At 38.7% G+C, this 15441-nt stretch overlaps 1 protein-coding gene across 1 annotated transcript in view; it reads left to right on the top strand.

Annotated features, from left to right (window-relative positions):
• The window catches only part of Smyd3 (SET and MYND domain containing 3), a 711836-nt gene that overhangs the window by 560740 nt on the left and 135655 nt on the right, over positions 1–15441 (top strand). The window contains exon 8 of the mRNA XM_026390740.2: positions 5027–5137. Within this exon, the coding sequence (XP_026246525.1) occupies positions 5027–5137 (111 nt within the window). The remainder of the gene's footprint in view (positions 1–5026; positions 5138–15441) is intronic.

Here is a 15441-nt window from a genome sequence, read left to right as displayed (position 1 = left end):
ACAAAATAAGAGGTGGAATGGAATCTTAGAGCTATTTTTAAACTACCAACAGTTCATAGGTATGTCCCATGGCTCTTGGAAAGAAGGAACATGAAAGCTAGCCCATCACCAGTTTGAGATGGGAACATTACATTCCTCACACAAAGAGAGCTGGAAAATTGCAGCAGGTTCCACAATATCAGAGTGATCTTGAACATTTCTTCCCCTTGGACTCCACATAAAACCATCCTTTGGAGCACCCTTTCCCTTCAAACCAGCACCAATTATAACACTTTGAAATTTAAGGATTATCATTCTGAGTTGTTGTGTCTCTTCTGTTTTTGTTGCTTTGGTCTCCTGGTTTAGCCTCCTTCAGAGAAATGTTTTTGATATGGTTACACAGTTCCTGTGCTTGATTTCTGCATGGTGACTCTCACGCCAGGATTGCTGATGGATGCCCCTTCTGAATTATGTTAAGCTATGACATACATTTGATGGCCTAATAATCTTATAAAACATGGAACAGAGAAAGGTGGACAGTCCAGGCCACCCTCATGGGAATTCCTAGTTAAAAGAACTTGTAGCTGTTACAAATACTGCCATTGGCTGTCACCATTCTCTGGAGCATCATCACTTGGAAGAAATATAATCTGCATGAATTGAACATATCCATATCCCTCATGTCAGTTTTAATCTAAAGTGTTTTGAGATTAGAGCTGTCTGTTTCTTTGCTCAGCCATCTTATTAAATTGTTTAACAAATTCACTAGTGTTACTGGGTGATAGAAGTTAGAATTGCAATTCCAGAAACTTTGAGGAATTCAGAGGTGAGTAGGACCTGGACTTACCTTCAGGAGTTCAAGCTGAGGAAAGTGACATAGAATAGAAGACAGCAATGCACTGTGAGAAGAGCAATGGTGTCAGTGTGCACAGAGCTTTACAGAAGTCAAAGCACGGCACTCAAGGCATTGTAAGGGTCAGGAGTCAGGGAGAAGTTAAGGAGGACTTCCAGAGAAATGAGTCCTAGATCTGACAGTATCCATAGAATTAAAGTTGAGTAAGGCAGGGAAAGGCGTTCTAGACAGAGACACAGAGGTCAAAAACAGAGGGTGAGTTCAGGGGACAAGGAGCGGTTCATATCTGTGGACTGAAGAATTCAGATGTGACCAGGTCAGGTGGTGACTCAGGATGGAGGATCTGAGAAATATAATATTTAGAAACCAAAATTAGCAGGATTTGTGAGACAAAGAGACAAAACTGACACTCAGGGTTGACTTTAAAAAGAAATGAGATTTTTCAAATTCTTTTTGTATTTTAGATCAGAGCCAGTAGTAGCAGAAAAATTTGTTAACTACAACAATATAATTCAAGAAATAAAAACAAGGTCTAATTTTAATTTGGTCATATTATCTACTGAGTTGTAGATGGGAAAGATGGTTTCATGGAAAAGGGGTTCATTTTGCCTGAGATTTGAGTATAAGCAACATACTCAAGATCCAGAAACTATCTTTGATATGTAACTGTAATGTTTAAAATGACTTAATATATTTTCTACAAGAGCTGCTCTAAAATGGCAGAGTGGTGGTCAGTGGTGTTAATAATTTTAATATAGCTTTGTTCTATGCCATTAAAGCCTCAGTTGACTAAAGCATCAATGGCTAAGATTTTTAAGTACTTTTCTGCTGAATGAGCCCTATGTTTAGTGAGCAGATACTCCATTAAAACTGGTGAGTCTTTAATAAAAGATTCTTATCTTGAACGATAAAATGATTTCACTGTCATTACCAGTTCATAATCTGGCTATGTTTTCCAGAATGTTGTGCCACAGAGCCCCTCACCTTTAAGAATAAATGTGGGGAAAGGGCACGGGCTAGCCAAGGCAGCAGTGTATAGTTATATGTTGGTGTGGGTGCATTGTTTCTGGGATTCACAAATGTGCATAATGGTGACAGGCTATAAAGTGCAGGGGAAGATGTTGAGACTAGAAAGCAAATCTAAAAGCAGTAGCAGAAAGCCTTGTGTGATTTTATCCCACTGGCAGGTAGAAACCTCCAGAACTTATCATGTAGAGAAATGACAGGATCAGATTGGATTTTCAGAAGCTCTTTCTCAGAGCAGTTTAGAAGATGAAAGGTAGACAGAAGGCAGCAGGGAGGCCAGTTAGAGAGCCACTGCATAGTCCAGCTGATGGTGACAAGCAGTTATAAGACCCCAAGAGAGGCTGTAAGAGTCTATTTACTGGGGTTAAATGAAACAACTAGTCTCCTGTTGCCCATTCACTACCTGGCACCATCACTCATGAGTTCTGCTCTTGAAATAAAGTCTTGGGTTAGTCAAGCACCCTGGAGTCAGTAACTTCACACTGAGTGTGTTGTAATCACCCAATAACTGCTGCCAATTGGCCTGGTCTGGTGGTGAGGCTGATGGCTAGGACCCATTTGGCTGGAATGAGAACTAGGGTCCTAGAATTAACCCAGGAGAGAATATAGAGATCATCTAATTTACCACTTCCCCTCGCCTCACGTAGGGAAGCTATGACCTGGAGAGCCTGAGGATGTAAGATGAATATGTACACTGCCCTGAACTTACCAATAGGCTTTGTAAATAGTGTGCTGAGGAGTCAGGTGGATTGTAGAAACTGGTGTTCTCTAGAAATCAGAGGAACTGACCTAACATCATGGCCCTTTGCATCTCAGAGGCAACTCTGGCTTCGAATCATGAAGCAAGAGGGTCAGGGAGTGAAAAAGTGACCACTGTCTCTGCTGAAGGAGTCCAGGTGCCACGGAACACTGCTTTGCACAGGCTTGAGTTCTTCAATTTGAGGGTGCGGCTGCAGCTCCTGTGTACTAGCCTCTCCCACAGCCCCCAGGAGTATGAGAAGCAGCTGTTCCTATTCAAAGAGCATCAGGCTTGAATCAACAGTTACTGGTACAAATTCCAGCATTACCTGAACCCTCAACCTTTGCTGGTGTGCAACATGGCCTCCGCAGGTGCCCAGCACATAGTTAGATAGTCAGTAACATCACTGACTACATGTTGTAAGGGCAGGTACTCTTGTTCCTGCGTGTACGGTGGCATGTAATAATTGCTCAACAGGTGAAGAGTCTATGGAAAGCTAGCCAGCCAGGTCAGTCTGTGGCTTCTGGCACCCTGACGATGGCCGCGGTACCTCCTACAGGTCTGTCTGGCCAGGCTTTCTCCTCCTCCCCAGGCTGCTTTTGTGACGCCTTCCTGAAGCTGGTGTCTATTTAAGAGGACGGCCTTCTCTGCCCCACTGTAAATCTCAACAAGTAAGCTCATGTTTGGTAGACACGAGATGCTTTCTTTTAAGTATAGGAAAAACCACAGTAGGTAATCCTGCCTTCTTCCTCTTCTACAATATCCCCTTCTTCCCCCACCACACACACCCCCATAATTACTTTCTACATTTGAAAGCAAATAAAGAAGTAATTTATCCAGTATGGTACAAGCCGATATATGTTACAGGGTTGAAAAGAAAAGAGAGAAGGATGAGGGAATTAGGAGTGCTGGGATGGCATGAAAATCAGGTTGCTATTTTAAATAGGGTGATCAGTTAGGCCTCACTGAGAAAGTGAGACTTGACCAAAACAGAAGATGGGGATTGTCACCATCATGGATCTGGGAGATGGGCAGAGGAAATAGCCAGTGCACAGGCCTTAAAGTGGGCATAAAAGTCCAGTGTTTTATTATTAAAATCACAAAATTACTCTTACCAAATTAGTAGACAAGTTTCTAAATGTTTGGCTTTGCATTTCTTTCTGCATTTCATGGTGGACTTATAGCCCACACCATGGACTAGCACCAGTCCAGGGACCACACTTTGCATTGCGGTGTGGGAGTCCATTGTCTATTGTAAGGACTTGGCCTTTACTCAACCAAAAGCTGGCTCTGTTGGGGCATTTCCAACAGAAGAAAGCACTGATTTTATGTTTTGATGAGTTACTCTGGCTAAAGGATGAATGCAGGAGACCTAGGGAAAAAAGCAGGGAGACTAATCATGAGCAAGAGATTATGGTAGCTCAAATCAGGATGGTAGCATTGGAAAAGGTAAAAAGTGGTTGGTTCTCAACATGTTTTAAAGACAGATCCAACAGAGTTTCCTGGGATCTGGATGGCATTGTTAAGGAAAGACCCAAGTCCAGGATATCTCTGAGGTTTCAGCTTGTATAATACAAAAGAGGAACTGCTGTCACCTAAGACTGTGAAGGCTTTGTGATGGAACAGGTAGGGAAAAATCAAGAGTTGAGTTTTGTTTTATATATTCTGAATTTGATTTTCAGTACAATGGGGATCTAGGTAAGTAAAACAAACATTTACTCACCGTGACTTCAAGTGAATTCTTGGAATTCTCTAACGTCCTCTCACCTTGGTCTTTCCCCATCCAAGGCAGTTACTGTATTCAAAGGGACCCAAAGAAATCAACTTCAGAGCCAACATCAATGATTGTACTCTGACATTAAATGCCCCTCTTATTGGAAATTATTTCATATACTTTACCTTGTACAAGTAAGAGAACTGTTTCCTAATTTCACAGATACCAAATTTGGATGGCCCTAACTTCTGTGAGGTAGCTATAGAATTGATTAGGATTTAAGAGCAATCTAGCTGCATCATCTGCCACCCATTGGATTGCCAGAATGAATTTGGTTTCTCTGACTACCAAAGGTTATAGAATTTATGGCTAAACTCTAGTAATACCAAGAATATAATAGCTTCTGATATTTTACTGTTTTTTAAATTAAAAAAAAAGGTAAGGTATGAAAGTACAAAGAGTTCATGAGCCCAGTTCTTTAAAATAAGTATATGATGCATATGTGCTTACACTTAACAAAGACTGGAAGGAAATATATTAAAGTTTGACATGTAATTATTTGCGTAAGAGACTATAAGTGGTACCTTCCCTTATATTCATTGGTGTGTAATAAAAACAAATTTTTAGCCTAATAACTGTCATTAATAATAACTGTTAGTTAAAGAAGATGAGCACAACAGCCATATGAACTCTTCCCTCTCTTGGGTGTCCACAGCTCACCATCTGCTACCTGGATATGCTGATGACCAGCGAGGAGCGCCGGAAGCAGCTGAGGGACCAGTACTGCTTTGAGTGTGACTGTTTCCGGTGTGAAACCCAGGACAAGGTATGTTGTATGGAATCAGATATGAGCACTCCCCACTCAATTCCTTAATGGTCTTTTGGAGAATTTTGCTTTTATTTTATTAATCCCACAGTCAAAGCCCTTAGTGAATGGCAGGGAACAGGGATAAATAAAAGAGCATTGAGCTGCATACATTTTATTTCCTGGAATCTTTTCTCACCCAGTAAGCTGAGATTTAAGCATAAGTAGAGATCTATGGAGCTTAGAGTGTAGTGGAAATATACTTAAACATGTGATTAAAGGATATGGAAGACCAGACCATATAGTAAGAGGATTGAATTATATTATGATTGATAACAGTTATTGCTCAGTAATAAATACACCAAATTGTATCTAGTTTTTATTTCTTTAATTTTGTCCCATACAGCCTTTTTACCATAGTACTTTTATCAGATGGAAATCACTTATCAAAGTAAAAGTTGATAAACTTTTACTTTCAGAGGAAGGAAGAAGAACCAAAATAAATGCTATGAAGATAATTAATGAAGTGTTCTCCTGTTACTCATATACTTTCCTTGTTTGAACCTACTTTTAGTTTACAATCTGGCTGCATCATCTGCAGATTGTTATCTGATGAAATCTTATTTTTATCAAGTGTTCTTGTTGTCAGATCTCATTTGTAATTAGTATCTCATTTAATGTGAGTACTTACAAATAATTAGGAAACAGAATTTAGGAAAGTTCAGAGATATGCTTCTGGGATAAAAATGAAGAAAAAGTGGCAGAACCAAGTTTCTCACTCCAGTCTTTTGACAAAACTGAGTACTTCTTGCACGTACCCACAGCTACCAATAACATCAAAGCAGAAAGATAATTGCTGTCACTGCATGAAAAAGGACCATTAGATCATCCTAATGCTGCAGGAATTGGGGAATATAATTATTTTTGCATTAAAAGAACTTTGAGAAACAAGTGGGAAAAGTTGGAATTACTGCTGATAGCCCTCCAAGAATGGATCCACTTTAATGTTAGCCTTTTGCCACCGGGAAGCATATAAAAAATCAGAGCAGATAACCCATACTGTAATCTAGAATGGCTCCAAACTAGTGTCCCACCAGCATCCTGGGCACTTGGATCCTCTTAGGGACCATTAAGTATGGTGGATCTTTAAAAAATTCTTGAATAAATGAATGATTATGTTTATTAAAAGTTGGGGTTATGCTGGGCTGGGGATGTAGCTCAGAGATAGAACGCTTGCCTAGCATGTGTGATGTTCTGGGTTCCATCCCCAGTGCTGAAAAGCAAAATGGGTGGGGGAAGGTCTGTTCACTTTTGTTTTATTATAATAGCTGAGACCTGGACAGCAATAGGAAACCAAAGGGTTTGGCTACAAGTAAAAGTTAACCCACCTAAAACTAGCTTCAGTAGGTAGGGCATATTTGCCTTAGGAATCTAGAGAGGTAATCTGAGATGAGAGTAGCTACTCATCATAAACCCCTAAGCCCTTTTGTCTTTTTTCCTTTCCTATCATGTGGCTTTTGTTCTCATGGTCACAGATGACTGCTGTCCCCACACCCAATCAGTGTGTCCAGTCTCTAGACAGGAAAAACAATGAGTAATAAAAAGGCAGAGAGCAAAAGGAAGTCCTCCTAGGGATCTTCATTATCATTTTATTATTCCAAACCGTGTCACATGGCCACCCATAGTTGTAAAAGAGCTAAGAAACTGTAGTTTACTTCTCAGACTTGATGCAAGAGAAAGACAAGCAAGGAAAGAGGTGCAAATGGCTTTGGGAAAGCCAATCCACATTTTCTCCATTCCTTTGAGACCATTTTCTTTACTTTCTTACTCTGTCAGGCTTAAGAACTGTTGAATGTTGTATGAGTCAAATTTCCCCAGAGAAACAGAACCAATAGGACACACATGTATACAGTCACATGTCGCTTTATTGTGGGGGAAAACGTTTTGAGAATGTGTTGCTAGGCACTTTTGTGGTTGTACTAACATAGGCTAAGACAACATATTGTTTTACAGCAAAATTTTTTTTTGTAAGTAGGAGGAGTATAGTATAAAAGTACAGTATAGTAAATACATAAAACACTAGGAGAGTCGTTTATTTTATTATCCTCATTGATTTATACTATACATAATTATGGTATACCTTTGCACAGCTGGCAGTGCAGTTGGTTTGTTTCCACCAGCATCACCACAGAGTGACGGGTTGTAGTGTAATGTTATGATGGCTATGACATCACCAGGACATAGAACCTTTTCAGCTCCCTTATAATTTGTGGGACCACTGTTTTAAACACGATCTGTTCTTGACCAAAAAAATCATTTGTAGCTCATGACTCTGTGTGTGTGTGTGTGTGTGTGTGTGTGTGTGTGTGTAGGGGCTCTGGAGAGAACTGATGGATTGTAAGGAATTGGATCATATGATTATGGAGGTTAAGAAGTCCCAAGATCTGTAGTTAGCAAGCTAGAGACCCAGGAGACCAGCAGTGTAAGTTGCAGTCTAGAAGGTGTCAGGCTCAAGACCCAAGAAAATGTGATGTTTCAGTTTGTGACCAAAGGAGGAAATAACCAATGTCACAGCTCAAGCAGTAAGTCCAGAGAAGCTCCCTTCTACTTGAGAGAGAGTCAGCCTTGTTGATCTCTTCAGGCCTTCCAGTGATTCCAGGAGGGCCACCCACATCAGGGAGAGCAATTTCCCTTACTCAGTCTTTGGGTCAAATGTTAATGTCAAATGTACCCTGTGGTCAGTCAAGTTGATATATAACATTAACCTGCACAAATAATATGTTAGAGATGGGCCAAATGGAATAACAACAACAACAACAAAAAGTACTTGATTACTCTGCAGGATTCTAGTTCATTCTGTATCTAACAAACTGAGTGGTCTTGGGCAAGTCATTCAACCTCTTTGAATTTTTTCTACCATCTGTTATATAAGGAACTTTAAATAGAAGACCTTAGGCCCCTTTTAACTCCATTATTCTATGATTCTATGAAATATTTCCCAGTGGAAGGAGCGGGGTATGTGCTTAGATGGGAATATAAACTTGGTTTGCAGTTAGTTAATTAGTTATATTTTCAAGTTTTCACTGAACTGAGAATTTTGTTCTGTTTGATGATATGCACATCCCTTTGGAAACCTCTATATTGTTGTTTTGCTTAGAAAAAAATAATACAGAGGTAAGTCCAGCTTAGTGTATTCTCCAAAGATTATAAATCCACAATTTAGTTCAGTCAAAATTAATTGTATTTTAGTTCTTAGATTTAAAGATTCAAGCTTATTTTTTGCTTTTCCTGGAACCTAGAGAATTCATCTTACCAGGTCTCTGCATCAAGCAATATTTATTATGTGCCTGCATCTGCATTTAAGTGGACTTGTGTGGTATCATTTTTCGGGAAGATGGAACCCTTTTAATAGTGGGTTAATTTGCACGTGTGGAATTGCCATTTGTAATAAACAGCAGCCTAACTCCTAGAAGAAATAAAACTTATCACCTAAAGGAAATTCTGAAATGATTTGGGCTTTTTTAAGCCTTGCCCAAGTCAGAATCTAAGGCAATACAAGCAGAACAGACCAAATGGAATTGATTGTTTCCATAAGTTTCTACTCAAAGCCATTTTTTTTTCTAAATAGTGCATAGCATGCTTCCCTCAATGTCACATGCTTTATTTCTGTATTTACTTGCCACATCATTTCTCGAGGCCTGCTATATTTAATTCTGCTTTCAAAACATCATGTCCATCAAAGCTCTGTTGTCTCATTCCTAGATATTAAATAACCCCTACTTGTTCTCCTGGCCCTCAGTATTCTCCTTTTGTCCACCCACACACTATATTAGAGAAAACTTTCTCAAATACCACTGTTCTCTTGTCATTATCATTAGTGTTCAGGATATACTCAGAACTCTTAACTTGACATTTACTGTCCTTCATAGTCATGATCCCATGATCCAAACCTTGATTTCTTCTCTTTTTCAAAATAACCAACTTCTTTTATCTAATTGTGCCCTTCCCCATCCAAAAGATTCTAAAGTAGTGCACACACACATTTGTACACACACAAACAAATGCACCTGTATGTAGGTGTACTTGTACATATAAGACAAATTTGTAATAAATAATAAATAAATTTGAGAAATAAAAGTGACAAGAAATAAGACAAAATTAGGTTAGTGCCCAAAATGTATGCATATGATCTTTTTTTTATAATAGCCAAGGTAACTCATGGATTTAATCTTAAATTTCTCAGCAACCAAAGCTAAAATCCTAATTTCAAAATTCACAGAAGCCAAAGGCTTGAACACACATGTGTCTTTCAGTCAAACTACAGTTTTTCCTTACAGTGGGGCCTGAAACACTCACAAAGTATTCTTATCAGACTTATACAAGTACTGAAATATTTGAGTTTTATAATGTTCCTCAATGTGGCTGATTGACATAATTCAAATAATAACTTAATAAAAGAGATAATAAGAAGGGTTGATGCAATCAGAGATCATCTCTCTCTGATGGTTTGCTTTATTCCAAGAATAAAATTTAGTCTCTATAGAGGAAAGCCAAGACTGCAAATTCTTCCAGTAATCCTTTGTTAGTGTTATTTCTTGCAACCAGGCTTTTGCATTTTTTAATCATTTTAGTTTTTTATTAAAGTGACACACATATGTAGTTTGAAAAGTCAAAGTCTTATCACACCGTTGAAATCATGAGAACCCTTTCTCTTTGTGCTTCGGGTCAGGTCCTGCCCCCTAGAGATAACCCCTTTCTGTTTCTGGCATTTCCCCATGTTTCTAAAATTAAAGCTCCCGTAAGTTAATGCTAGGGATGCTCTTTGCTACTGGGTTGGAAGTTTTTACTGCTTTTTATTCCAGGATTTCAAATTCACTTTTTTTCCTATCTTTCAGTTTATGTCTCATTTCTATTTTTATTTTATAATCTACTTCCCTCTTTTGCATGCCATTACATGAGTTATCTAGTTGAAAAAATTAATCATGCTTCTTTTTTAAGTCCTAGTTTCATAAAGTTTATTTTACAGAGGGCAATTTTGTCCTAATGCTTTTTGTTGATTTTCTTCCTTAGTATTGCATTTCACTAAGTGTTCTGGAATTTTGTATGGCAGACTCATTTTCAGTGCACAGTTTTTGAGTTTTATTCTTTCTTCTGTGTTCTTCCCTTCTGCCTGGTAGTCTAGACTCCCCAGACCCTTTAACCTCCAATTCAAAATTGTGATTTACAATATTCAGATCTTTTGCACCCCAGTGATGTGGAGACTGGTGTGGTTTTGGTGATCTAGGCTTTTTGGTTCTATGTCTTCTAACCTCATGCTCACAGCCACTTATTAGTATTTAGCTCAAAGGAAACCAGCAGCCTTGTTTTCTTTAGCCACTTTTTATAAGCAAGTTAGTGTATCCATTCCCTGGCTTTAAACTTTGGGGGTGACTCTACACTCTTAACATGAAACATTTTTATAACCACTGGAACAGAACTTGTGCCCCTCCCCCCCCCCCCACTGCCTGCTTTCAGACCCCAGGCCTTGTAGCTTTGGCTTTACTTATTGCTTTGCATTTCTCTTCTCTTTCTGGTCCAAGGAGGTGCTTATCTTGTTTTTTCAACTGGCAAAGCTATTTTGGCTTCCCTTATTATGTTTTACCTATCATTCCTATGGGTTTGGAGTAGAGGGGAGCATTTCAAGGTCTGAACTTAACAGTAAAGTCTGTAGTTTGCCTTTCAAATACATAGGTAAGAATCTGAATCTTTGGAGGAAGGGAAAAGGCAAGGATAAACAGTGACCTAATGCTCCTGAAGGCTTCCAAGCATGTGTACACCTTTCACCTAGCCCCAGTCTGTCTACGGAACAGGGATCTGTATCTCCTTTTATCATAGGGCCTTCTGTAGAGATAGAGTTGAGTAGAGTCACTCTAAAAATGTATTCATTCTGGAAACAGTTCAATAACTGATTCTGGGGTGGGGGAGCCTTTATAACCTGCTCATTTCCTGAGGCTACAATTCTAAGCCCAATTCCTCTTATTTTCTTCTGCATAAATGAAGCAGAATTAATTACTGTCTTTAGTAATTATTTCAGTTTTTTTTTCTTCTAGAAATCCTCTTTTGTAACTCAGAATTGCCTTTTGTAGGTCCCTTCTGAGAACTCCTCCAAAACCTATGGTTTACAGAGCCTTGAGTAGTAGCCCAGCATTCTACAAAGAAGCTGCTCCTGCTGACACTATGGGAGAACAGCCTCAATTTCTTTAGGTTTCATGCCTCAGCAAGGCTATAACTGACAAACTCTGAAGCTTGGGGAAGGGAGCAGGGTAAACCCAATAAAGACACAAAGCTTGTCTAAAGAAGTAGTGAAGAAATGTTAGAGTTAAAGCTATATTCAAAGGAAACGAGAGTTTTCTGCCCAAGAAAGTTTTTATGGGAACTTGAGTCTATTTGAAATATGAGCAATTACTTAAAGGTCATTAGCAAACCAAGATTTTTTTCCTGCTGCCTTCCGCTAGTTTGCTAAATTAATTGTGAGCAGAACTGCCTTGTGGCAGGATGATGAGCCCAACCAGCTCAGAATTGTTTTATACTTCAAGTTTTAACAATCTAAGCAGAATGTGTTTCCTGTTCCTGAAGTTTTCATCATAACCAAAGTATGTTATCTTCAGGAAGATTAGAAAGTTTTAGGGAAGAAGTGTGTGTGTGTGTGTGTGTGTGTGTGAGAGAGAGAGAGAGAGAGAGAGAGAGAGAGAGAGAGAGAGAGAGAGAGAGAAAGAGAGAATGTTAGTTTTTTTTTTTTTCCCCATTTGGATGAGTTTTTAAATGGCCAAAACTGTATGTTATCTTTATCTTCTCTAAATGACCAGAAGAACGGTTTTCCCAGGAATGAGTGCAGGGCTGGCTGGCATTCATGTTAAAAAGAGGAAAGGAGCTTATTGACTTCATAACCACATAATCCCATCTGTAATGTTGCCACCAAACACAGGGAGAGGCTTCTGGGGATGGTACAATGGACTGTGAAGTTGACTGGAAAATAAACAATGTAGCTATTATGTTTGCCTTGGAATCTGCTGTTCACCACATCACAGGATGTGGTGCTTGGGCACTGCCTTCTCCCCAGAGCACAGGCAGCTGGGCCCCTAGGCTCCTTCATATGGCTCTGTTTGGTCCAAAAGTCTACAGCTGGGGTAAGAAGAGGTTCTCTCCACAATGTGTGATGTCATGAATGCCACCTTACTTTTCCAATTCTTATACAAATATTCTTTTCTACTGTTCTTTTGGTCTACACAAAGCTCCAGCTCAGGGGATAGACCACAGATGTTGTAACAGAGAGTATATTTTCTTATGAACCAAGCACCATACATTGCTCAATGCACAGCCTGCAAGAGTGCTTAAGAAGTGTTATGGAATAAGGTGATTTTTCAAAGAATATTATAAATTAGAATGCCTGCTAAAGTTTTGACAACTTATTTATTATTTACTAGGTATTCTGAGTTCTTTATAGGCCTCCTCTCATTTAATGTCTACAGCCTTATGAAGGTACCATGTGATGTTTCAACACATATATATATATATATATATATATATATATATATATATATATATATTATATAATCATGTAAAACATATCTAGCCTTCAAATATTTATCACTCCTTTGAAACAAAAACATTCAAATTGCCCTTTTCAAGATTTTTGAGGTTATATAATATGCAGTCACTACCTATGTTTATCCTGCTGTGCAGTAGCGCACCAAACCTTTTCCCTGCTCTCGCCAGTCTGGCAACCACCATACTACTCTCAAAGTCTGTGAGATCAGCTTTCTGGATTCCACATGAGTGAGATCATGTAGTATTTGTCTTTCTATGCCTGGGTTATTTTGCTTAACTTGATGATCTCTAGTTCCGTCCATGTTGTTGGCAAATGGCAGAATTTCCTTCTTTTTATAGCTAACTAATATTCTATAGTGTATCCGTATCGCACTTTTATCCATTCAGCAATAGGTAGACACTTAGATTGTTTCCATTTCTTGGCTTTTGTGATAATGTGGTGGTAAACACAGAAGTACAGATATCTTATTGACATACTTATTTTATTTCCTTTGGATATAGACCAAGGAGTGAAATTGCTGGAAGATGGCTGTACTATCAGCATTATGCAAGGGGTGAATTATATTTTCATTTATATATTTATATATTTCATTTGAGTATAAATGTAGGCTTGCAATTACTGGGTTACATGGTAAATATATATTTAACTTGTTATGAAATTGTCAGACTGTTTTCCAAAGTAATTACCATTTTGAACCAACTGAGCTACATCCCCAGTCCCTGGACACTTCAGTTCTTGATTTTGTCAGATGTTTTTTCTTTTCTTTTCCTTTTTTTTTTTTTTTTTTTGGTACCAGGGAATGAACTCAGGGGCACCAGCCACTGAGCCATATCCCCAACCCTTTTTCGTATTTGCACCTCGCTTTTATTGAGGCTGGCTTTGAATTTAGGATCCTCCTGCCTCAGCTTCCTAAATCACTGGGATTACAGGCGTTCTTGTTTTGTTTTTAATCATTCTGACAGTTGCCTGGTGATTTCTCACTGTGGTTTTAATTTGCATTACTCTAGCCCTGGCCATGCAACTGGGAGGCTAAAGCAGGAGGATCAGATCACAAGTTCAAGAACAGCCTGGGCAACTTAGTAAGAACCTATTTCAGAATAAAAAGTAAAAAGTGCTGGGAGTGTAGCTTAGTGATAGTGCCCATGCATTCAACCCTAGGAACTTGCCCACATGCACACACACAAGTACATGTGTATGCGTGCCCCCCCCCACACACACAATTGCATTACCTTAATAAATAATACTGTACTTTTTCGTGTGTGATCTTTCTGTCTTATTTGGTAAAATATTTGCTTAAGTCTTTTGCATATTTAAAAAATTGAATGTTTTCTTATTATTGAATTTTGAGGTATAATAGTATTTTTCTTTTATAGATCAGTCTTTTGGTGTGATATCTGAGTCTTTGCTTAATCCAAGAGAACAAAGATTTTTTTCCTGTATTTTCTATTTAAAATTTTCATAGTTCTAGATTTTACCTGTAGGTCTTTTATCCACTTTGAGTTAACTTATGTCTATAGTACAAGATTTATTTTTTGCCTATGGATGTCTCATTATTCCAGTGTCATTTGTTGAATCAATAAGGCCATAGGATAACATAGAAAGAGTGCAGAGTTAGGTATAGGAGAAGTTGGGTTCTATCCTGGAACATCAACTCTAACATTAATACCAATAACTCGAGTAAGAAAGAGGAGATCCATGCTGGGGAGTGATATTGACCAAATTATATTATTAAATTGTGTGCATGTATGAATATGTAACAGTAAATCCCATCATTATGTACAACTATAATGCTTCTACTAAAAAATGTGGAGCTGGGCATGGTGATGCACTCCTGTAATCCCAGTAGCTCCTCTGGAGGTTGAAGTAAGAGGATCACAAGTTCAAAGTCAGCCTCAGCATGAGGCCCTATGCAATCTAGTGAACCCTTTCTCAAAATAAAATATAAAATGGGCTGTGAATATGGCTCAATGGTTAAGCATCTTTGGGTTAATCCCTGGTACCAAAAAATAAAATAAAAAGAAAAGAAAGAAAGAGTAGATCCGAGCAGTGGGTAACCAAGCACTTCATATACTGGAAGGAGCACATGCTTTCCAGGCAGACGGTGATGGTTTCTGCTGCATACTAACCATTTGTCATTAGCAAGTTTCTGTATCTTAGTTTTAATTTTTTTCTTTCGTAATGTGAAACTAATCCATACCTGGCAAAGCTGCTTTGTTTTCAATTAGATAATGCATGTGTATCTTGAGAGATGGGAGATGCTCAGTAGTGGCAACATTTATTGTTCTCAAAAGATCTGCAGAAATAGTCTATTTGGAAAGTTCCAAGAATTAGAGCATCCTTGGTTCCCATCATTTGCTGATCAGAGTCTTCTTGATGGCTTTTTAAGTCTTCCTGCATCTACTCTTTAATAATCTCTGCTTCTTTCCCCTTTGTTTGCCTTTTGTGTGCTTTTACTGCTCATCTGTTGGGACAGCTGGAGCTTTCATTTCTGTATTCTCCTTGACATGTTTCCTCTCAATAGCCTGGGCTCTTCCTCCTGAGAAGTGAATTGAACTTGTCCAGACTTTAGGGGTACATCGCTGCCTCTCTCACCCCTATAGTTCCTGACATTGCACTCATAAAGGGAATGTACATACATACGTAGTTCAGGAAGGGGCTCTGAGGGCTAAGTAAGAACACAGCATGAGTGACACTGTGCAGAGTAGAAGCCAGGTCATTTCTTGCCTCCCTCACCCCA

The sequence above is a fragment of the Urocitellus parryii genome, chromosome 9 (genome assembly GCF_045843805.1).
Source record: "Urocitellus parryii isolate mUroPar1 chromosome 9, mUroPar1.hap1, whole genome shotgun sequence".
In the NCBI taxonomy this organism is placed as follows: Eukaryota; Metazoa; Chordata; class Mammalia; order Rodentia; family Sciuridae; genus Urocitellus; species Urocitellus parryii.
Note: the sequence above shows the minus strand (reverse complement) of the source record. Positions and strands in the feature narration are given on the sequence as shown.